Source organism: Oreochromis niloticus, linkage group LG20 (genome assembly GCF_001858045.2).
Source record: "Oreochromis niloticus isolate F11D_XX linkage group LG20, O_niloticus_UMD_NMBU, whole genome shotgun sequence".
Taxonomy (NCBI): domain Eukaryota; kingdom Metazoa; phylum Chordata; class Actinopteri; order Cichliformes; family Cichlidae; genus Oreochromis; species Oreochromis niloticus.
In genome coordinates, this window is record NC_031984.2 from 16,576,163 (window position 1) to 16,599,320 (window position 23,158).

Consider the following 23,158-nt stretch of genomic DNA (forward strand, 5'->3'; position numbering starts at 1 on the left):
ATGTAGTTCGTTCCAAAGATCTTATGGAATTCGAGCGTTGTAGTGTAACTGGATGTCACAGTTGCAACAAGCCCATTTGTGAAATTTCTTCCGTCCTAGATATTCCATGATCCATGTTGCATTATTGCAAAGTACAAGTGTTTTGAAAACACAGCAGCTCAGCCGCAAATCACATAAAAATAAAAAGGGAGGTAACCAAGTGCTGACGTATATGATGTGAAAATTCACCAAAGACCTGCTGACTCTATGACTACAGAGCTCCAAACCTCCTTGGCATTAACATCAGCATAAAAACTGTGTGCCGGGAGCTTCATGCCATGGGTTTCCATGGCTGAGCAGCTCCTGTAATGTGCAGCTGTCCCAGTACTTTTGTTGATGCAGAGTATGTTGTTAAATCTGCATCCTCTGATTTGAGAAGTGCAGTGCCTTAATTAACTACTGTCCACTGTGTTTTATCTCACAGTGGACAATCATGTGCAAATACCACATAAATCAGACCAGATGATGCTGGAAAACTTTCTGATGAGTTGTTGTTGTGTCGCTCCGTACTTTCCAGGCAATTTCCAAGGAGATGCTTCTTACCGTTTCTTGAACTATCACGATGCCTCATATTCAACTTCATGAGCCAAAAAAACAGGTGTGCTTGAAAACATCCAGAGAGTGCGTGCTTGGGAAATACTGCTTTGGGTGTGTCATGAATTTTGTGCCTTTAAATTAGGGCTCTATTTGCTTTGAAATTGGAGATGCATGACATAAGATTAACTAATTTAAAACTTGGCTGTTACCATTACAAGCTAAAGAAATGTTCAAAGTCAAATGTTCTACTGTGAGAAACGTGATGCCATTTCACATCCATGCATGAAGTTTGAATAAGTAAACTTACAGCATCCGTTAAGGTGTCTGCTAACATCACCTGGCATCTTTCATTAGTTCCCCCGACCTTTTCACAGAAGGTTAAGTGATAAACTGGCATTTATAGCATGGCCTGCCAAGTAACACGGGTTAGAGAGCACACTGAGAAACTGACCGTGAAGTAATAACAAGCGAGTGTAGGCAAGAGATTTTCTATTAACACAAGGGGAGATGAGTTAAAAGGGTTGCTGGCTATGTGAAGACCAGTTTCTTCAACAAAACTGCCCCGCTTTAACAGTCTCCCCTCACCCCTACAGTACCACTGTGCAAACTTATCAGACTACAGCCATGAAGGAGCTTGAGCACCAGCTAGTGGTAAAGCCGTTTCACTGCCAAGACAGTCCTCACCAAACACATTAATCATGACCAGGGGAGTGTAAAATTCAATCGGCTCCTTCCATCCATTTCATGTGAAGCAGACTGAAGGCCGGCCTTGTAGTGCCTGAGAAAGGAAGGATGAAAAAAGGAGGAAAAAAGAAAAAGGAGCTCCCTACACTTCATCAGAACCCCTACTTCATAACAAATGGAGTGTCTCTCTGGCGGAGGAGTGCCATCAGAAACACGCGTTCTCTCTATCCATTTAATTCCGGCAGTGGAGGAAGGGTCAGGGAGGGAGCAGTGGGTGCGTGTTCTGCTCTCCGCTCGCCGCTTCGCCAGTCACACAGTAAACTACCTTTTAGGAATTGTTTCTCAATAAGAAATGATCAGTCCATTTATCTGCACCAGGCGGGCCTGTCTCCTCACCCAGACCTCCAATATTTTTCGTTTGACCTGATCAGGGCTATAAACTAGACCGAGACACTTTCAATTTGTCACCCGAGGAGGCCTCTGCAAGTCCCACGCTACTGATTGCATCCTCCCTCCCAAATGTAAAAATTCCTCCTGTGCTTGAAGGCTCTTTTTTTCGCCCATGCATACAGCTGCTTGGAAATAAAGCCTCTGTGATGCTATAAAAAATATTCAGAGATAATTGCACACATATATCCCAAAACATGTTGTTTCTTCTAATGAATATGGTCAGATAAAATAGGTGCTAGTAGTTTAACAGATTATTCTTCAAGATTTTGCATGTGGCTGCAAAAATTCCTATCTCTCTGCACGAGTACGCTAATTACCATCTTATGTTAGACTCTTTTTAAATGCACGAACTATAGAAGCGTTCCCTTTTTTAAATAGCCTTATTATCAAGGTAATGACAACAGTGAGCATCAACCTCTAAGTGGATTAAACTTTTTAACTGTGTAAGTATCATGAAATGGTTAATGTTTAAGAACATTTACTGAAAAAATCTTAACGGATTCAAATAACAAACAAGAATGTATTTCCCAATTTTTGGTCAAGCCACACAGTAAATAGGTAAAATAGTAACATCATCACATTTCTAATCATAAACCTAATCTTAGTACACTCTGAACCCCTTTGACAAACAAAATCTTGCAAAAGCTGTAAAAAAGCACTCATTACCAATTAAGTGGGGAAATATTAACCACAATGTTTTCTTTCAAAACACGTCTAAACTTTGAACGAGGGTAATTACAAGTCACACATGGCTTGCTTTCCCATCAAGCGCTTTAAAACAGTTAAACATTCTTTGAATTGGATGGAACATGTCAATGATTTTTTGACAGTGCTGAAATATGGCGAGGAACGCTCAACCACATACGCACAACCTGTTCAAAACTGCTGCCTCGTCCGAGTCACATGCATGCTATTAATCACTGATACCTCCGGCTGTCAGCTAACATGTATGTGGTTATACAACACTAATGGGCAACTGAGTGGAACTGAAAAACACGTGTAGTAATGTAGCCTTTCATCTCTTACTTGTTTTTGTCCTCCGCGACGATGTCAGGTAGAGAAATTCATCATTCGCGTCAGTTGACAGTGGGACAGAAACACCACAGCTTAATGCGCCGTACCACCGAAGATCCTTAAAACAAAGAGCACACGAAATGCATAAGATGCAACAGCAGCGCCTTTGTGACAATGCGACTGACCAAACTATGTTATAGGGGCATTGCATATTTTACACCTTGATTAATAAACAGTCATTTAGTGTTTTATAAGACACTGAAATGTCCACATAACCTGGCGTCACTAAATAACAACAGAAATGGCTACAAAGAGCAGAGGTGGGTTAACAGAGGCAAGAAAAACAAATAAAAGCAATCTGAATTTTAAAAAATGAATAACAGGAAGTAATAGAAATTGTAGAGTTGGTTTTATATACAGTAATTTATGGAAATATGTGGTCAAATGAAGAAGTCCAGCGATGCAACTAAGGGCTAAAATTCTGTCTTTTCTTCCTGCTTGTAACAACAATACAAAACCACATATAAACATATAAATTATATTAATACTGGCTCTTATACTAGGGATTTTACCTTACAATGTAAAGTGGCCTGAAATGACTGTTGTTGTGCACTGGCGTTATATAACTGAGGTAAAATTGATCCATATATAGACTGAGAAAGTATTCACTTTAAAAAGAAATGTGCAGTGTAAATTCTGGCCATCTCTGTGGATAGACTGAGACATTATATGCATTTCCTGAAAAAATCATTTATCCCCGTTTTAAAGGACTCACCTGTACTCACAGCCTTAAGATAGGGAGGGGACCCTCTATTTCCTTCCACTGGGTGACTCACCTGCCTACTAAGAACATACAGAAAGTAATTAAATTAGAAAAATGAATTAGAAATTAAATAATAATTTACAAGCATGGAAAGATGTGTGTCTGCACCAACCCCTACTCTTTAGACTTGCACTGGCTGCTGCTACAGCAAGTATGTAAGCTTTCATCCTGGCTTTCATTTCTACTGTAAACTCCAACTCTTTCTCAGCATGCTTAAATTTGTTATCAAACCACAACCACCTGCATTAACTAATAAAAAATGTGCAGCACAGGTTATCCTGAAGACTTAAAACACAAGATCAGGCTCTCAACCCTAGCCAACTCACAGAAAGGTTAAAAATTTAAAAAAGAAAAGAAAATGCTGTGTAAACTTTTACTCTATAGGCCTGTAATTTGGGGACCCTTGTTATTGTTTGTTTAATTAGAACCCCTACAAATCCTTCATAAAGTTTACCCTGGCAAAAGCTACCGCCTGAAAGTTCTCCTCTTATGTGCGTCAGTTAACATCAGCAGCATCAGACTGAAAGCATCGCCTTAGGTAAGCAATGCCATAAAACTAGCAATCTACATTACTAGCTAACAGCTTAAAGGCAAAATAGTTCAATGAGCACTAAAGCGTGCATGCTGTACACAACATCTTAACTTTATACCTTGTCTGTGTTGGGGCAGTCTGGGGAAGCACTCAGTAGATATTCAGTAGATAACTGATGTAGTGAGTTTGGTAGAAATGCACGTAAAGATGGCGCCTGCTGCTGAGCCTGCATGTCAGATGTGTGCCCTACACTGAAGCACCTGTAAAACGCTCACCTGTCATTCAGCGTAATCTTGTTATGCTAGACATGGCTACTATCTTGAGCCCAAATTTCCTTTGTTCCAAACTTGCTAATTTAAAAGTAGCTTTCAAAAGACATAAAATTATTGGTATTAGAGGTTTGTTCTTCAAATAAATCACATTATTTGAACCCCTGGACATTTCCAGCCTCACTAGAAACTCCAAAGAGGTTTCTTATTTTTTGTTTGATTCGTTTGTTGTGTGTATTGTAAAATTTTAAATGAAACAAATATTTCCGAAAAAAATAAGGTTGTGACATGTTGTTTTGATGGTTTTGTAGTCTAGTAACAAGTAAATGCGACCCAAAGAGCATTTACTGCACACTCCTAGAAGTTGGAGGAAAGCTTAAAGAAAAAAAAATGTTTGTTTTTTTTCAAATAAAGCAAACAGAAAAGTCTCAGTTAAACAAAACTTACATTTGTGCCAAATGCGCTTAAATATATTCATGCAGTGTCTACATTTCTGACTGTGTACACAGATTACTGCAGCTAGGGCCCAGGCGCTCATCAGACTGCATCTCCAAATGATCCACAAAGTTGTCACAGCAAAAGCAGCCACTTAGAGCACACGCACTTACCACAAGCGGAACAAATATACATACAGACACTGATAAATGCCACTGCACTTACTGACGAGCTTCTGAATAATTGTGCCTCAGCAGCACTGTTTGCGGTGCAATGGTGACACCCCCCGGCGGACACACGCACTGCAGCAACACCAGTTAACATTTTAAACTCTGAAACATTAAATAATTTAGAAAATTCACATTTTCTGAAAATATAGTGTTTATTGAAACTTTTGTTGAAATTTAAAAGTCTACATATAAACATTAATTTGCATATATGCTACATCAGGCTATTTTGGGGGATAATTTATATAAATTTTACTGCGAGATTTATTTTGGTTTTTCGGGAAGGGACAAAAAAACAATACGCTGATGATGTAGAAGTCTCAAAGCAAATTATATATCAAATATGATGCTTTAAAAGGGTTAAGTGAGTACAGCAAATGACACTCAACACTTAAGTGTATGACAGTAAGGCTTTATTTAATGATGGGAGGAAGACATGGCAGGTGGCAGGTTGTATCTCAGAGGTAAGCTGTTACACAGGTCTACAGATTACTGCTTTGGCTGCATACATACTGTCTGCACGAAATGAGAGAACAAGTCACCTCAAATATTTTCATCTGCAACAAGTCTACGAGGTGATCTTAAATGTACAGGTCTACATCAGAGTACCACTTAACATGCAGAGATACTTTTAATCGTATAGTCATCTAATTTGAATTTGTTTGCCTACCTACTGTTTGGTGTTTTGTTTTGTTTGCATCTACAGATATAACCTAAAAAAGAAGAGAGAGAAAAAAAACCCAGGCATGCAGATGTAAAATTTGGTGGCAGGAGTAACTGTACTGGTTTGATCCCAGCAGAGTATAATATCAAAACCTTTATTATACAGCTCACTGAAGCTTTCAGGGCCAAACACCTCTGAAGGAAAACAAAAAGACAAACTCATAAATCCATACATGTGGAATGTAAAAACCCTTTTACTAAACAGCTGCTTAGACAATACTGTTGGACACAAAAACAGGCCTTGTTAAAACTATGAAACCATAAGAAGAAAGCAGTTCTAATGGCTGAAGTCAGATGTTTGCTACAGTGTCTTTTGAGGCTTTGGATGCACTTTACGTCATCACAGGAACAAATGGCACTTCATTTTTTTGTTTTAGTTTCACAGCTTTTTGTTTACAATGTTTGGGTGTAGTTTTTTTTCCCCTTACGTCTACAATTACATTTCAAAATGAAATGCAAAACACGTTGTCAAAATAAACTGGCACAAAGTGGTGACAAGGCCACTATGTCTGAGCTATATTGTAGTCGAGCGGTAAGAGAGTGTAAAACGAGGATCCTAAAGTAATGCTATCCCTTCACAGTATCAGTATTGGAGGATCAGGTTGACTGAAAAAAAATCATGAGTTTTGGTATGCTGTAAATGTGATGAAAATATATACCACTACATTCTGTATGAAGAAAAAGAAATTTATAAGACATCAAAATTAAATCTGAGGTTAAGTAAACTAATTTAAACATAAAAGGCACCCAGTTTATGGGGAAAGCAAATTAACTATAAAACAAAAACATGCTCTTAAAGGGCACGTCCTCACAGACCAGTGTCTTCTATCATCCATCGGCAACAGGAAACAAAATATACCACTTTAAAAAAAAATTATGTAGCCTGGGACCAGGTGTGGACAGGCCTGTGGCACCGAAGCCCTTCCCTGGACCTGAGCCTGTTATGATTATATATACATATATGAATGAACTACATGACCGTCCCAGAATGGACACCGAGTCAGGCACAGCCTGGACTCATTTCACATTCATTCGCGTTTACTCTCATAGACTGAATATACACAACAGCACAGCCAAAACAGAGACACTTTCAAATGGAGCAAGTTCAAAATGTTTACATCAACATTGAAATTATACCGCTTAATCCCACTGTAGCATGGCCACATAGTGTAGACGGGGTTGTGCAGGTGGACAATAAATATACATATATATATATTACAACTTTATATACAGTGAAATGGAGAAGGGGCACAGTGGTAAATTATTCTTCCTCTTTTATCGTGGTGAAGTGATGAGGAGATTTAGAGGACCCTGGATCTTTTGCTGGCCAGCGAGCCATGCTAAGGGACACAAAAAAAATAAAATACAGAAGAGTTAACTGCGAGCTTGTTCAGACAATGTCAAAATACAACCCCAAATTCCAAATAAGTTGTTACACTATGTAAAATGTAAATAAAATCAGAATGCAGTGATTTTCACATCTTTCTTCAAATCAAATGGAACGTAGAAATCAAGTAAAAATGTTTTTTCCTCAAGAAAAAAAATAGGGTTGTTTTGAATTTTCATAGCACCAACATGTCTGAGAAAAAAAGTTGGAAAGAGCCTATATTTACCACTGCGTAGCATCCCCTCTGCTTTTAATAACAGTATGTAACTGTCTATGAGCTGAGGAGACCAGCTGCTGGACTTAGAGGTAGAATATTATCCAATTCTTCTCTTATATATGATTCTAGCAGCTTAACGGTCGTGATCTTTGTCGTATTTTTTTTATTTCATTATGTCCTGAATACTTCCAGTTGCTGAAAGGTCTGCACTGCAGACAGGTCAGTTCAGCACAGACTGCTCTACAATGAAGCTGGTTAGCATTGTCCGGCAGAAATATGCCAACACATCAAAAACACGTCATATGTTGCGCTAAAGCTTGGAAACGTATTTCAGCATTGATGGTCCCTTTGCAGATTTGCAGGATACTGTGCCCATATGCACCCCCATGCAATCTGAGATGCAGGCTTTGAACTAAGCACTAGTAACAAGCTGGATGGTCCCTCTCCTCTTTAGTCTGGAAGCTGCAGTGTATTTGGATTTATCTGCCCACAGAACAGTTTTCCACTTTGCCTCAGTCAATTTTAAATGAGCTCTGGCTCAGAGAACATGGTGGCATTATGGATCATGATCACACATGGCTTTAACCTGCATCTGTGGATGGATTGGTGAACTGTTTTTACAGACAGTAGAAGTGTTCCTGAGCGATTGCCACGGTGCAATCACGCCTGTTTTTGTGTCACAGCATTTAAAATTGACGAGACTAAAGATCGCAACCGGTCACAGCAGATGGCTGCCCCTCCCTGAGCCTAGTTCTGTTGGAGGCTTCTTTCTGTTTAAAGGGAGTTTTTCCTTCCCACTGTTACCAAAGTGCTTGGGGTCATATGATTGATGGGTTGTAGGTTCTTTCTAACAATATAAAACGCCTGTTGTTGTGATTGAATTGAATAGAACTGAATTGAATAGAAGTCACTTGGATGAGTGACGTAATGTTTCTCTCAATGAATATGGTACGTCAAGACTAACAGTTGTGTAGAGATTTCTCCAGAATCGTTTGTACTACAGATGATGATCGAATCAAATTATTTGCAATTTTATGTGGAAGACCATTATTCTGAAATTCTACAATTTGTAGGCACAGTTCCAGTTCATTTTATTAGTTGCAAAATATTCCACCAGCCATTTCTTTTTACTACCACTTACTTTTCCAGCTTTTTGTTGCCCCATCCCAGTGAATCAAAATGATCCACTGTTTAAACATAAATATGTTTTCTATGTTCTATTGTGAATAAAATATGGGTTTGCAAGATTTGCGCATCATTTTATTTACATTTTTTACACAGCATCACAACTCTTTTGGAACTGGGATTATAAACAAATATTATAAATAAAACAACAATTATCACTTAATATATATTTGAAATTAATAACAAATAATAAGCTGGAGTAAGTCAGCTTTAATTGTTTGACATACCTTGGCTTGCTTGTAAAAGTGAGGGGCCAACTCAACCAGCCAAGAGGACTCAACAGCAGTCACATCACGCATGTAGTATTTTGATGTCTGCACCACTTCATTGAAGACAACCCTGAAAGAATACAACACAGAAATGTTTACAGCATGTTTCTTTCATACACGTCCAAATACAAGATGCTTTTAGAAACATTTAGGGATTTCAGTTCTCTGCAAAGCCTTAAGATCATTACTGACACTTCAGCAGCTAAATGAATGAACACTGACCACTTTGGAGGTTTCTCTCCGTACAGCACAGAGTTTGGGTGGATGTGAAGCTCACGATCATCTCGTAAAGTCCTGGCAAAGGAAAAAGAATGACAGAGTGCACCAAGTTGTTTTTGTAAAACAAAAAACAAACAAAAACAAACAAACATGAAAACAGTTAAAACTCCTCTGGTGGGAAAACTGAGACATCTAATAAAGTGACAAAAGTTTGTTCTTACCGGTAGGAACCAGAATGGTGAATGCGAGCTGCATTAGCAAAAAATCCAGAGACAATGCACTTCAAGATCACATCTGGATCACCTGTGCGAGACGCACATCAAGAATATTAAACTGAAACAGCTTAAAAACAGGAGACCGCATGCCTAACAAGTCGGAATGTGTCTCGGAGTGAACGCGTGTACTCGGCTGTTACAAGTCCAGAAAGAAAACGCATACCTTCACTGGAGGTCCGCGGCACTTTAAACTTGTTCATGAGGCGCCGGAGCTGCTCTCGTACGGTCACAGCTCGCAGCAGACCCTTGTAGTTGAGAAAATGCTCCTGACACCACTGGGAGCTCTTCTGGTGCTGCCAGAAAGAAGTAAAAACACAAGGTCAGAGTTGACTTTACTCCAGGCTTTTGCAAAGTTTGTGGTCACAATCTGAGGAATGTGCATACATGTGCTCACAACTATACCTTAATGAATGCTTCATACACATTCAGCATGGTGAGGTGGTCTCCTTCTGCAACTGCAAACTTCCTGTGCTCACGGGCCTGCAGGCAGAGATAGCAAAAAATAAATAAAGAGGATAATTGTTTTGCTGACTTAGCATTTCTGCTAAAAATACAACATGCTCCTTCTGAGGGCCGGTTTCCACTTACAGCAGCTTTCTTCTGATTGGGTGGCACGGCAAATATATTCTGAATCTGCATCATTGCTGCTATGGTAACAATCTCTTTGGAGCACCCAAAGTTTCCCGACTCTAGGAGCATCTTAGCAAACATGGGGCTGAGGGGAAACTCTGCCATCCGCACACCCATGGGATCAGTCAAACGGCCGTAATGATCCAAACCTGCCAAGAGACACAAAATTAGCGACGAGTCTGCATTTTGCACAAGGACATTTTACCTCGAAGAAGCTTGTGAGTGCAGGATTTTGAAAGTTAGTCCTATAGCTGAAGGACAAACTTTGCTTTTCCACTATTTCACATAATTTTTTAGGACCTTGTTTCTTACCTCCTAGAGCGTAGAGAAGCTCCAGTGCCTGAACCATAGTCTGAGCTGGAGGAGCCTAATAAATCATAATAAAAATAAAGGCAATTTTAAGCACAATATTTACTCTAAAAGACACAATGGAGTGGTAATTAGCACTCGTAGGAGGCCATGACATCTTTAAAAACACAAACTGCATTCATTTTACAGTTGCTATGCACATTTCTGGCACATTTCGCTTTCTAATAAAAATGTAAACTACGATTCCTTTCACAGTGGGTGAACACATCACAGCTACTCTGTGGATTCAAAGCGAGCCGCTCACAGAGAGAAAGCTGAACCGCAGCACATTGTCGATGCCCAACGCTTTGAGCTGCAGGATGACAGGGGCCAAATTGGAGCGCTGCATCTCTGGCACAGTGGAAGCAGGCAGTTTCTCAAAGTCCTCCTCTGACAAAGGAACAGCAGCGATAAAGTGGACAAGGAGAGGACAGGGAGACATGCAGACAAGAAAAGAGAGGGAAAGCGAGTTATAATGAATAAAAATGTAAATAAAAATGTGTTCATCGCGTGTATCATATGGCTGGAGGTTCACACATACCCGTGTACAGTCGAAAGCATTTCCCAGGTCGGTTGCGTCCAGCTCTCCCCGCCCTCTGACTGGCTGAAGCCTTGGAGATGGGCGTGACCACCAGCGATTCAATGGCAGTGCGAGGATTATAGGCTCGCAGCTTCACAAACGCACAGTCAATGACAAATACGATTCCATTTATAGTGATGGAGGTCTCAGCTATATTAGTGGCCACCACAACCTGGAAGAATAATGAAATGATATTGTGTTATTAAAGATTTATTTGCTTGTGCTGGCTCATATGTCACCAGTCTGTACCATTTCTATCGTTACAAGAAATTCTTGATAACAGTAAAAGATTTTTAATATGTGCCAAAAATGGCAGTTATTTCATCCATTAACTAAAAATGTTAATATGATTATCCGGCTACCTTTTTGGCTTGACTTGCATCTCGGACTTCTAGGTTTGTCCACATAAACACACAAAAAGAAGATTTTTACCTTGCGAACAGAAGAGGGCACCCGCTCAAAGACCTTCATCTGATCGGCGTAAGGAAGACCAGAATACATGGGCAAAATTCTCAGGTGCTTCTTCATGCCGTACCGTGACAGAGTCCTGGCCTGATCCTGCAGCAGGGACACCACCTTCTCCACCTCCTCCTAAGGTGAAAAAGAAAACAATCAAAACCATTAAGAAACCTGGTATATGGGATGATTTGGTTTTTACCGTTTTCACACTGATGTCAAATAAAAGCTAGGTCAGTAAATTATATGGCTCCTAACCTGCCCAGTGAGAAAAGCCAGGACGTCTCCATCATCCTCAGTCTCGTGAATCTTGAGCACAGTCTCCACCGTAGCTTTCACATAATCAGGGACAGGACTGAAAACAAACCAAACATACCTCAGGAAAAAAACAAAACAACAACAACAAAAAGGAATATGGAAAAACAACAGACTATTTGCTCAGTTTGGATTCTGTGTGTTGCCTACCTGACGGTGTAGAAAATATCCACCGGATAAGAGCGTCCCTCTACTGTCAGAATTCCACAGGTGTCCTTGCTCGGATCGCCGGACTCATTCAGGTTGAAGAAGTCATGGAATTTCTTCACATAATATTCATATTTCAATTAATAAAATGGACAATAATAAAGCATTTTTAACCACTAGTTGATTCTTTTCACGTTTGAATTGAGGCATTATAATTGCATTAACATTAAAGAAGCCAACTACACTGCTTCCACAGCTGGCAGGCTTGGCAAAGATTTAACACATTAAACAAGGGTTACATTTAAAATTGAATTTAATGTTTAATTCACTTTAACCAAACCAAAGAAACAGTTGTTGCCCTCACTCTGACATTTGAGAAAGTTCACAACTTCCAGCCCCGTTTAGCCGAAAAACGTGGCACGTGTAGATAAAAGCCTTTTTAAACTGAAAGTACAGTACGTATCTGATATGACATTTCAGCTGACTCGGGTAATGCTTAGCACAATCGTGGCCTGATTATGTCTTTCTATCATCAGGGTATCGCAGATGTCGGTACAACGTGATCTGACCTGACATCAGCTTTCCCTCTGTCGGTCTTTTGTTTATCTTTTCTGTCTAATCAAGCATATCTGCTCATCTTAATGATTCAGTCACCTTGGCATCAAGAGTGGCAGAGGCCACAATCAGCCTCAGGTCTCGTCGCTTCTTCTGAATCTGCCGAAGAATCGGAGAGAAACGGATGAAAGTCAGAGGAATGAGCCACAACTTTCTCTCCTATTTAAACAGCTGTAAATTAACGAGTGACATTAACGTAAAGTTTAGATTTCTTTCAGCGGGCATTACCTTCTTTAGCAGACCAATCGCTATGTCTGTATAGAGGGTCCTCTCATGCGCCTCGTCTAGCATCAACACACTTTGGGTGAGGGTACAATGAAGAACATTAGTTGCAAAAAAGTAAACATTCATTAATACTTTATAACAAAAACAACTTTACATGTAAGAGTAAGGAAGATCACAGGCCAGCATCATGACAGCTCTGTGTCCTGGTTTTGTACATGCTGCCTCCTTAGTAACGTATTTGCCATGCAGGGAAAAAGGGAGTGCTTAATGGCTCTATTGCAATCATGTACCTGTACTTTTTCAGAAGAGGATCAGACATCATCTCTCGCACCAGCATGCCATCTGTTAGAAACTGAAGCACACAGGCGCAGTTAAGGCCTGCAGGACATTTACAGAGAAATTCACAGAAATTTCTGCCAACGGGTTAAAAAGAGCCAGTAATCATAGCCACACACTTTCTTGAAAACATGGTTTCTTATCTTTAGATTATGAGATATTTTTCTCCAAATAATTATTAGTGTTAGGACTGCCCCCCATCAGTATTGCTGAGGCTGATCCCTACTTAGCCTCTTAAAATAGTGAGAAACATTCACATCTAATGATAAGTCCAAGTTGGTTTTCTCCAATACGACCTCTAAAATCTTTTTCAACCCCCACACAAACAGAACTGGGCTTTCATACAACAACACACATGAAAAGCTTATCGCTAAGGCCACACACACACGTCTGACACCAAATACCTTGATCCTTGTAGCGTGGGGATCAGAGCAGTCATCGAATCTAATAGTGTAGCCCACCTCATGGCCCAGCAGGGCCCCTCTCTCCTCTGCCACACGGTTAGCTACCTATCAGCAGGAAACAAAGAGGGGCGAAAATACAGAGTTTAAGGAATGTGTGTGCCCTTCGGTGTGAGCTGAACTGCTGTGAAGGGAATGACATTGGCAAACAGTGAAGGAGCCATGCATTAAGAAGAGATCAGTGGGGTTCTTACAGAGATAGCAGCCACACGTCGAGGCTGTGTCACTCCAATCACCTTCCCCTCCGCTGCCCAGCCAGCCTCCAGCAGGTACTGATGAAAATCACATGAAAAAAGAGAAGGTAGATCCAAAAAAGGAGGGAAGTACAAAGCATGAAAAGCAGACTGTGCATAAATTACATTCTAGCTGATGTGGTCCAAACACTTGCTTCAAAAGAGGCTACTAAGCACCAAAAAACAAGGTCATGTTAAACCGCTGTGGGAGTTAATCCACATGAAAAGGTGTGAGTCACTGCAGCATGACTTTGAAGGTACTCCCCCTTTTTTTCCCTGACTGCTATCATAAATGCAAGAAAACTGTTCTTATTCATTCATTTTTTAGCGTCGCCATAAATGTTGCATGGAGTAAATCACACTAACCTGAGGTATCTGTGTCGTCTTCCCACATCCAGTCTCACCAACTATGATTACAGTCTGGAAGCTCTCAACCAAGTACAAGATGTTGTTTCTGTGCTGGAAGGGCAGCAGTAACGAGAAGCACTTAATGAACAATTAAAGAACAAGCACAGGGGATCACAAAATAACCCTGTAACATTAGAGCAGGTGCAAAAGCGGTTTAAAAACCTTAAAAACGGGGAGTTTCTGTCGCTGCTTCTCTATGGAGAGTGCGGTGTGGGGGTTGAAGATGATTGGGGAGCCGGTGGTCTCTGAGTTCAGCTCCCGCTCCTCTGAGATCCCCGGTGCCTCAGAGCCTGAAGCAGAGCAGATGGTGAAGGAGGAGAAGATAAGATATTTTATTTAAACGCAGGCAGGCTGAGGAAAAGGGGATTTAGGAGGATTTGATTTGGTGCAGTGAACATGTCATGGCAGAGCGATAAAAGAAACGTTTCAGCACACACAAACTCCATCATGTGTGTTATTGTACCCTGCTCCACAGTGCGTGTGTCTGTGTGTGTTCCTCTGGCAGGTTATAGTTTGATTCCGCGCAGTTAAACGGAGCTGATCTGCGCCGGCTGCAGAAATCACGCAGCTGCCGTGAACGCCGCTGCAGTCGCACCGAGACTCGCTGGTCGACGTTAGCAGCTCACGCTAACAAATACAAACCCAAACAAACCACCAACAAGATAATCTATCCTCTTTTATTCCTACTTACCCGGCTTCCAAAATTTCATCGTGGAGAGGGGAGCCGCCATCTTGGCTTCTACGTCACATATCCCCCCCTTTGCATAGCCGGGGGATGACGTCACTAGCTCTGTTTCCTTCGTTTTTATGAACGATGTCCGCTCGTTCAAAAGCAGGTGCAAGGGGAAGTTTACGTTGACTTTTCAAGCTGTTAATTACATACGTCATAAATACTAGAGTTAAATATATATGCACACTAGACATTTTATTGGGTACATCTTGGTAGTACGAGTTTGGCGCCCTTTTGGCTTCTGAACCGCCTTCATGGCAACAAGATGACCCCCCAAAACGGGGATGGGTTGTTTAAAAACTTTCTTTTATGCTGATGTCAGCAATGTTAACTTGGAAATCTAGTGTCTCTTTGTGTCATTGTGAAGTCATATAATATTGTATAATATTGTATTGAAATAATGTTTTAAAAGCTTAAACAAAGAAAGTGCTCATGTCACCCAATTAATTTCTTTAAAGTTTAGAGATGATCCAATAGAAACTAAAGTTTTTTCCTATGACCTTGAAGCATTACATACTAAAATGGTGTGTTTGATTGTCTTTAGCCATATGATTGAAGCAGAACTGATGATGCAGGCAGCATGTTAACACAGAATTCATGCAGCGTGATTTTGTGAAACTTTATGGCATCATTGTGACATCATAGGGCATGTGATGTACAGCTCAGTTGTTCAGTTTACTTTTTGAAAATTTTTAGCGTTAGTTTAGTTTGTATTCGTTTCAGCGTTAGTTCTAGTCTTTTTAATTATTAATGTATGTCCGGGGTGGGGAACTCAAGGCCTCAAGGGCCAGTGTCCTGCAGGTTTTACATATCATCCTAGGTCAACATGCCTGAATCAAGTGATTAGTTCATTACCAGGACTCTCGAGAACTTCTAGACATGTTGAGGAGGTAATTTAGCCATTTAAATCAGTTGTGTTGGATCAAGGACACATCTAAAACCTACAGGACACCGTCCCTTGAGGCCTGGGGTTCCCCCACCCCTGATGTATGCAATGTATATAGTAGGGCAACCAGACAGTGAAAATTGTGAGGTACTTTGTATAATACGTTGCACTGAAACCTTTGTCTAATAAAGACTTTTGAAAGAAAGTATATTAAAACGGTACCAAGTTTAGACAGTGTGGAAAGTCCACAGCATTCATCTTTCATGTGGCTTCCTGGGAAGCCACAAAACAGACAATCTCTCCTGGGCCATCAACACCATGGCATGGCAATATTTGCACTGCCTGGGAATCATCAAGGAAAAGCTGCTGGTGACCTTTTACCATTCCACAATAGAGAGTGTGTTAACATGCTGCCTCACAGTGTGAGATGCTGGCTGCTCAGTAGCTCTACAGAAGGTCATTCCCAGACCGGCCAAAAATAAATAAATAAAATCAGGGGCTGCCCCTTTAACACTGCACACATGCTACCTTTACAGAGCCCAAACATTGTAAAAGACTGCTCTCATCCTGCCTACCTGCCGTTCGACCTCTGCAGACACCGCAGATTACTAAAAATTTGAACAGTTCCTACCCAAAGGCCATTACCACTCGCAACTTTACATACAAAACAGTCACAGTAAACACGCAAATATTTTTCCAATGTCAGTTTCAGTTTGCATTCAATCACTTTTTAAATTTAGATTCATTAAAAAAAAAAAAAAAAAAGAGAGAGAGAGACCACCTCTTTGAAAATGGAGGCCAAATAAAGCCCATGTTTAATGATTCCCAAAATTTTGATCAGAAAATACAAACCTTTCAAACACCAGCTGCATATCTAATATAACAGTACCATTGCATTAACTTTGCATGAACTGCTTTTTTTAAGTTCTTCATGATAAAATACTGAAAAATGTTTATTCAAACAAGGCATAAATACAAATAAATCTGCATAATACAAGCTGGATTTAAGAAAAGGGACAATGCAGACATTTTACCGACAAGTTTAAATTAATTTCAACACAAGAACTAAGACTTTGATCTGGAAGCTACGTATGAGAAAGACATTAAATTTAAATAATTCTAACAGATCAGGTTTGACTTAAATCTGTGAATTGCATATGACCACAACATGCAAGTTTCCTCACTTTTTCCATTGAGGAACATTTATGGAGAGATAAATTTGATAGCTATCTGTTCCTGCAGCACATTGACACTAGTGACACTGAGATAGGATATTAGCCAATACACGCTCTTACAACCAGCATTTATTTCAATATTAAAAGTTAGACTCCAGCTACAATTTTCACATTCGTTAAATTTGACAGCAGATCTTTAGAAATAATAAGAAATTGAAGGTTTATATCCACTTGAGGGGAAAAAAAAAATGGAGTTCTATTTCACAAGAAAACATAACTCCAGCCTTCAAAATACAGACATACATATACTGTAGCTGGTAACCATAACAGTAAGCTGTAATGTGCTGTACTTTAAGGCAGCTAAGATCTTAAAAAAAAAAGAAAAAGAAAGAGACAAATATACATAAGGTAGTTTGGGGGATTAACAGTGAAGCCACAGATTGAATCTTTTACTAGTACTTCTGTTCATCGGGTATGGTGGATTTTTGTCCCTGAAATAAAAGGAGACATTTAACATTCAACCGTGGACTGATTGAACCCTCTCGACTAAATGATGACACACTGTTTTCACTGTCCTGCACCTGTCACCTGACTGACCAGCTCGTGAGCAATAACCTGCGAGAACAGTGACCGCGCTCGCTATTCGTTATCATTTCACTCTGAAATCGATGTTCATGTTGCTCATCAAGCTACTGTTTACAAAAATTGATACAGATTCAACCACATGGTTTCCTGTGCCTTTAGTGTTTTACCAGTCATGAAGATGACGTGTTGAAGGAAATGAATGAATCAAATATGCCTTCAATAGAAACTCTCGGAAAATAAAGAAAAAGAAAAGAAAAAAAGTACAGTATTTGAACATTTTCATTGCTGTGTTCTTCCTGGATATTCCAAAGAGAATTCCCATGGTGCACTGCACACTGAGAAGTCATACTTTATGTAGTAGCACTGATAATCCCATACCACTGAGTTCTTGTATCTTGACAATTTACTTTAGCAGAAGTGTTCAATGTTTTTAGTGTCTTACAGATTCCTCCTCAGTCAAAATGTAGAGCTGTGTAAAAGATTATCCACACCACCTGATCGAGAGAGAGAGAAAAAGATGTGGTTACATTCACAATCAAAGCATGGGCCTCAGACCTGACAGATTTCAAACTGAGCTGAAGAAAACCATCAGATAGCTTTAAAAACACTGATGTAATACAGAACTTCTGGTACCATCACACTGTATCATATTCATCTCTCACAAGAACATATATTTATGTTGTAAGGTACACCCTACAATAATACATACAGAGAAAACCCCAACAATCACATGACCCCGTATGAGCAAGCACTTTGGCGACACACCAACATTTTCTGGTAATGGTTCTCAGCACATATTCTCTTCTTTTCCAAAACAAACTTCCTGCTGGGCTGTGAGGCTTAATACACTGAATTAAAACGTATTACTGTGAGAAAGAACACCATCACAAATTTGGATTTTTTGTTAGTTTGTTTGTTTTTAATTTGATCAACTAACATGTCAGAGAGTAACGTGAAAATTAATATCAAATACTACAAGAAGAAAACAATTAAAAACTTTAGACAACGAGCTGACATTTTTATGAATCATACAAATCTCTAAACGACAAAAACTGAGGGGAGGGGGGGAAACAAAAAAGGGGAAAAAAAGAGAACTTGGAGGTTTAAGGTGACGGTGTTTTTGGTAGTAGCAGTTTAACATCTGGTCTTCATCTAAAAATCAACCAACTGTAAACTTTTAAAGTTTCACTGCATTTCACTCACAGTGGTTTCCTTTCTCCTGGGGCAGTCTAGAATTGAAAAGTACTTTGTCTGTGTTTGAGAAGCAATAAACTAAAAAAAAATTTAACATAATTATGTGTACTAGCAAAAATCTCCCCTACAGGCCTGTGGAAAAAGCCTGTCGCTTTCCTCATGTATAAAAACACACATGTTCATTTATGATGTTATTTTTTATTATATTATTATTATTATTATTATTATTATTATTATTATTATTATTATTATTATTATAAATCTAATAAAATATTATTTTTATTATATTTATTATATCACTGTATATAGCGAGATGACAAAAACACCAAACTATTCACTAATGAACAGATATTTATTGCTCGTCTTTGCAAGCTAAATATCATTCATATAAGATAAAGTAATTAACCAATTAAACTGTTAGTGTAATTGCTTGATGAACACTTATTTACAATTATGCATTTCAACAAATTCCAGCGACACCAAAGTGCCACTGCACTAAAGATTTAATCTTTCATACTATTTGTAACAGTTTTGCATTTTACTGTTATGTTATTTGGTGATTTTCATTTACCATTTCTCATCATCTGCTGTCTCTGACTGGAGTAGGGTGCACTCATAGGGATCATTTTGTGTGAAAGAAGTGTCACGTGACCCACACAACACCCATGTTTTACATGAGCACAGACAGCCTGAAGTAGACAGCCCAGCAGACTTGTTGAAAAGCCCAGACAGCAGATGCTTTTCATTGCTTTTAACACGCCGTTTCACTTCAGCTCTTTGTATGTTTGAATTTCATGAATTTCTGTGGCTGGCTGACGGATCAACAGCAGCACAAACCCACAGAGTGCTTGTACCACATACTTTGTACACTGCCTCCATTGACACAGCTCTCTAGAGGTAAATGGGCCATCCTTGAACTGCTAACGGACTACAAATGTGCTACCCTTGCTTAACCCAATGTGACATCTAACATGAATTTACATGCATGCACACCAGGAACCAGATGAGCCCATTTTGAAAGTCTAATTTTTGTTATACTTCAACAGTTTATACATTTTGATAGACATTACTAAACCCACCAGAAACAGGGCAAAAGATGTCATGAAGCCTTCTTTGGTGAGTTCCCACGTGCCTCCATACTCTTCCTCATCGATCTGCTGAAAGCTGCTGAAGTATACATACAGGACGCCAGCATTGATAATGCAGAATCTAAAAAGGGCAAACACACAAAGATGTTAGCTTTTCAGTGTTTCCTTTGGTACAACAGGATATGTAAAGGGTCAGTGAAAGATGTAAGGTTTAGACAAGCTGTACACAATACTTACATGGCTATTCCCAGAAATCCTTTTAGTGGTGCTACGCCCCATATCACACCAAGGATAATTGCAATAATTTGTCGGAGCCAATAAATCACATCTAAGAACTCATCCTGTGGAATAAAACAAACAAATTTTATTTAAAGAATGACTCAGTTATAATGCTAGTAAATAAAGATGCTGAAATAACTATACTATTTGATTTAATGCTATCAAAGGAGTGCGTTTTTGTTGGAAAGGCTGTCCACCTTTTAGGCCTATCCAGGTAATCAGAGATAGCAGGCATAATTAAAAGTGGGCTAATTACCATTTTGTTGATAAGCAACTGATAAGGTTTTAGTTCAGGTCATGGCAAAAAATGATTGCATTGACTGATTATCAAGTCCAAATAAAACTAATTAGATTTTTTTTTTCCTTTTATTAAACACACTCTTTGAGAAGAAAACAGAAAAATTGGGTCATAGTTAACTTTTTGTCTATGCATTTTAAAAACAATTTAACAACTTAGTCCTACAGTGCTGTGAAAAAGCATTTGTTCCCTTACTGTAAATACAAGATTAATTTTTAAATTATGATTTCATTTTTTGAGGGGAAGAGGTTATCAAAACCTACCCGGCTCTAAGTTAAAAAGCAACTGAGGCCTAAACCTAATAAATGGTTTCAATAACAAGCAATGACCCTTTCACATCACTGGGGAGGAATTTTGGCCCACTCTTCTTTCCAAAATTGTTTTAATTCTGTCACGTAAAGTGTTTTCAGGCATGAACGGCCCATTTAAGGTCATAGTAAACTACCTCAATCTGATTTGAGCGCAGACTTCGACTTTGCCATACCTCTGAATAGCTCAATTTGTTTTGTTAATTTTAACTGTTCAGAGGTGGGCTTGGTGGTGCATTTTGGACCATTGTCCTGTTTCATAACCCAAGTGAGCTTCAGGGCATGGACAGATGGCCAGAGATTTTCAGGGTTTTCTGGTTGAGAGCAGAATTCACGGTTCTATCATTTACAACAAGTCGTTCGAGTCCTAAAACAGCAAAACAGCCCAAGACCATCACACTACCACCACCATGTTTGGCTGTTGGTATGATGTTTTTAAGAAATGCCGTGTTAGTTTTATGCCAGTTGTAACTGATTTTGTGACTTAAAAAAAAAAAATAAAAATAAAAATCAACTTTTGTCTAATCAGTTCCCAGAATATTTTCCCACAAGTCATGAGGATCATCAAGATGCTTTTTGGCAGATGTGAGACAATCCTTTGGGTTCTTTTTAATCAGCAGCTCTCCAATGGATGCTGTGTTTTTGCCCGGTCTTTTGTTGCGGAATCATAAACATTGTCCTTAACTGAGGCAAGCGAGGCCTGCAGTCCTTTAGATGTTGTTCTGGGTTCTTTTGTGACCGCCCGGATGAATCAACAAAGCACTCTTGGAATAGTTTTGTCAACCACTCCTGGGAAGGCTCAGCACTGGGTCACTACAGGTTCTCTCCATTTGTGGATAACAGCTCTCACTGTGGTCCACCGGCAACCCAAAGCCTTATAAATGGCTTTGTAAACCTTTACAGACTGTCAAGATTCTTATTAGGTTATGACATATAGTCTGGGTGGGGGTCATTTTTCCACTTTAATAAATGAAATCATCTTTTAAAACCTGCATTTTGTATTACTCGGGTTATCTTTGTCTATTTTTTAACCTCTTTGATGATTACGATGATTTAAAGCATGTAAGTGTGACAAACATGGGGGGAAAAAAAACCTAAAAAAACGACAGTGTTAGCCCTGCGACAGACTGGCGACCCGTCCAGGGTGTACCCTGCCTCTTGCCCTATGACAGCTGGAATAGGCTCCAGCACCCCCGCAACCCTGAATTGGATAAGCGGAAGAGATAGATTGGAAAAAAAAAACCCAACACCACAATAATAAAGAATAAAAAAAAAATCAGGACCAGGAATTTTTTTTTTTCCACAGCACTGTATGTTGACACACTCAGCTACATGTTCTGCAACCAGTACTGAGTATACCACTAAAATAAATACATTTTAGTGGTATAAATAAATTCTCATGTTATGGGGACATATCAGTGATATTATCGACCAACCAATATATCAGTCAGACTTTGAAAGCCTTACAATATTTATTAGGCAATGAATTTCGTTATGAATAACCACAAACAACAGCAATATTTGAAAGTAGGGCTAAACCAAGACGATTAACTCTACTCCCTTTAGATATGACAGCTAGCCCAGATTAATCCTTCGCAGCCACAGCTCCAGCTCGCTGCCATATTACACGCTTTCACAACTTTGAGTCAACTAACAACAAGAGCAATAACATAACGAAAAAGAACAAATTGGCTGACCTTCTCTTCCCAAACAGCGTTACTGCTGAAGGCTTTGCTCCATGTGGACTGCTTTACACCTCCATTCACTAGATGACTTTCTTCTTTCCGCTTTGAAATGCTCGTCATTCTTTGCGCTTTCTTTCAGCGACACACGTGGAAAAGTTACACTCCAAGCTCGGTGACACCTACAGGTAGATTTCACTGTCCTTCTTCGACCGGAGGCAGAAAGTGCTAGGAAATATTTGAAGGTATTAAGAAAATCTACGCTTCGCTGAGCTGACAGGTTTCAGAAGCTAACCGTAAAAGGGAGTCTGAGCATGCGTAATATCGTTTGAACCCAGCCCTTGACGGCCAATCAGAGAGTGCGACGTTTCTGCGCCGCTATTCCTCAGAATCGCTATAAATTCCACAGCGACCTCTGATGGTGAAACTCAGAAAGTGCCCCGTATTACCAAATTACGTTAGTACCCCAGTGATTTTTATCAGACCGACTTGCAGTGGCTGTTACGTGAAATGTGATACATAGAATATTCATTAACATGTTCTAAATGTTTTAATTTTTTTGATTTGGTAACATGCATTACTGTAATATAATTACAGATTTTTTTAAACAAAAATGAAATAGTAAGTGTTTAAACACGTTTACCTCAATTTGGAGGTAAAACAGTAGCCATGTAAGCTATTCATTACATTTATCTAATTATTTAGCTATTCCTTCCATTCATTTGACACTTACACATATTGGCATCTATTATATTTAGTAAGCTTCTCCATTTCCATTACAGTTAAATCTGCCATCTATATTGATAAGCTATCCAGAAATTTATATATAATTATCTTATTATTATCCTTTTTTTTAATCCAAGTAAAAGTCTCACTGATTAGACCTTGGAGCAC

At 39.3% G+C, this 23,158-nt stretch overlaps 2 protein-coding genes and 1 long non-coding RNA gene across 4 annotated transcripts in view; all 3 read right to left on the minus strand.

Moving 5' to 3' along the window:
- Window positions 1-4,344, minus strand: part of LOC102082582 (uncharacterized) — a 133,875-nt gene extending 129,531 nt beyond the window's left edge. The window contains exons 1-3 of one of the 2 annotated variants that reach the window (XR_002057777.2): window positions 4,198-4,344; window positions 3,500-3,567; window positions 2,737-2,842 (exon numbers count right to left, since the gene is read on the minus strand). This is a non-coding gene — a long non-coding RNA (uncharacterized LOC102082582). The remainder of the gene's footprint in view (window positions 1-2,736; window positions 2,843-3,499; window positions 3,568-4,197) is intronic. The other variant, XR_265802.3, reaches the window with a different exon arrangement.
- Window positions 4,345-5,406: 1,062 nt separating this feature from the next.
- Window positions 5,407-14,880, minus strand: dhx35 (DEAH-box helicase 35). Its single transcript, XM_003438882.5, has 21 exons — window positions 14,731-14,880; window positions 14,202-14,329; window positions 13,998-14,090; window positions 13,593-13,670; window positions 13,342-13,446; window positions 12,892-12,953; window positions 12,605-12,674; window positions 12,416-12,475; window positions 11,765-11,877; window positions 11,558-11,654; window positions 11,276-11,434; window positions 10,805-11,015; window positions 10,529-10,653; window positions 10,228-10,282; window positions 9,874-10,064; window positions 9,688-9,765; window positions 9,449-9,578; window positions 9,232-9,313; window positions 9,014-9,085; window positions 8,750-8,861; window positions 5,407-7,073 (listed from the first exon to the last, which is right to left on the minus strand). The coding sequence occupies exons 1-21, from the start codon at window positions 14,768-14,770 to the stop codon at window positions 7,035-7,037; spliced, it is 2,100 nt and encodes a 699-aa protein (XP_003438930.1). The 5' UTR covers window positions 14,771-14,880; the 3' UTR covers window positions 5,407-7,034.
- Window positions 14,881-16,439: 1,559 nt separating this feature from the next.
- Window positions 16,440-22,599, minus strand: rab5if (RAB5 interacting factor). The gene is made up of 4 exons (XM_003439031.5): window positions 22,280-22,599; window positions 19,935-20,038; window positions 19,689-19,818; window positions 16,440-17,909 (listed from the first exon to the last, which is right to left on the minus strand). The coding sequence occupies exons 1-4, from the start codon at window positions 22,385-22,387 to the stop codon at window positions 17,868-17,870; spliced, it is 384 nt and encodes a 127-aa protein (XP_003439079.1). The 5' UTR covers window positions 22,388-22,599; the 3' UTR covers window positions 16,440-17,867.
- Window positions 22,600-23,158: the final 559 nt, after the last annotated feature.

What these genes read in the sequence shown, in the direction of transcription:
- dhx35 (XM_003438882.5), bottom strand. Translation starts at nt 14,770, where the DNA reads ATGGCGGCTCCCCTCTCCACGATGAAATTTTGGAAGCCGG. An exon ending in CCAATCAGAAGAAAGCTGCT is followed by an intron (nt 9,766 to 9,873) that starts GTAAGTGGAAAC and finishes CTCTGCCTGCAG; the next exon opens with GCCCGTGAGCACAGGAAGTT. An exon ending in TGTATGAAGCATTCATTAAG is followed by an intron (nt 9,579 to 9,687) that starts GTATAGTTGTGA and finishes TCTTTCTGGCAG; the next exon opens with CACCAGAAGAGCTCCCAGTG.
- rab5if (XM_003439031.5), bottom strand. Translation starts at nt 22,387, where the DNA reads ATGACGAGCATTTCAAAGCGGAAAGAAGAAAGTCATCTAGTGAATGGA. An exon ending in ACGCTGTTTGGGAAGAGAAG is followed by an intron (nt 20,039 to 22,279) that starts GTCAGCCAATTT and finishes TTTATTCCACAG; the next exon opens with GATGAGTTCTTAGATGTGAT. An exon ending in GGATTTCTGGGAATAGCCAT is followed by an intron (nt 19,819 to 19,934) that starts GTAAGTATTGTG and finishes TGCCCTTTTTAG; the next exon opens with ATTCTGCATTATCAATGCTG.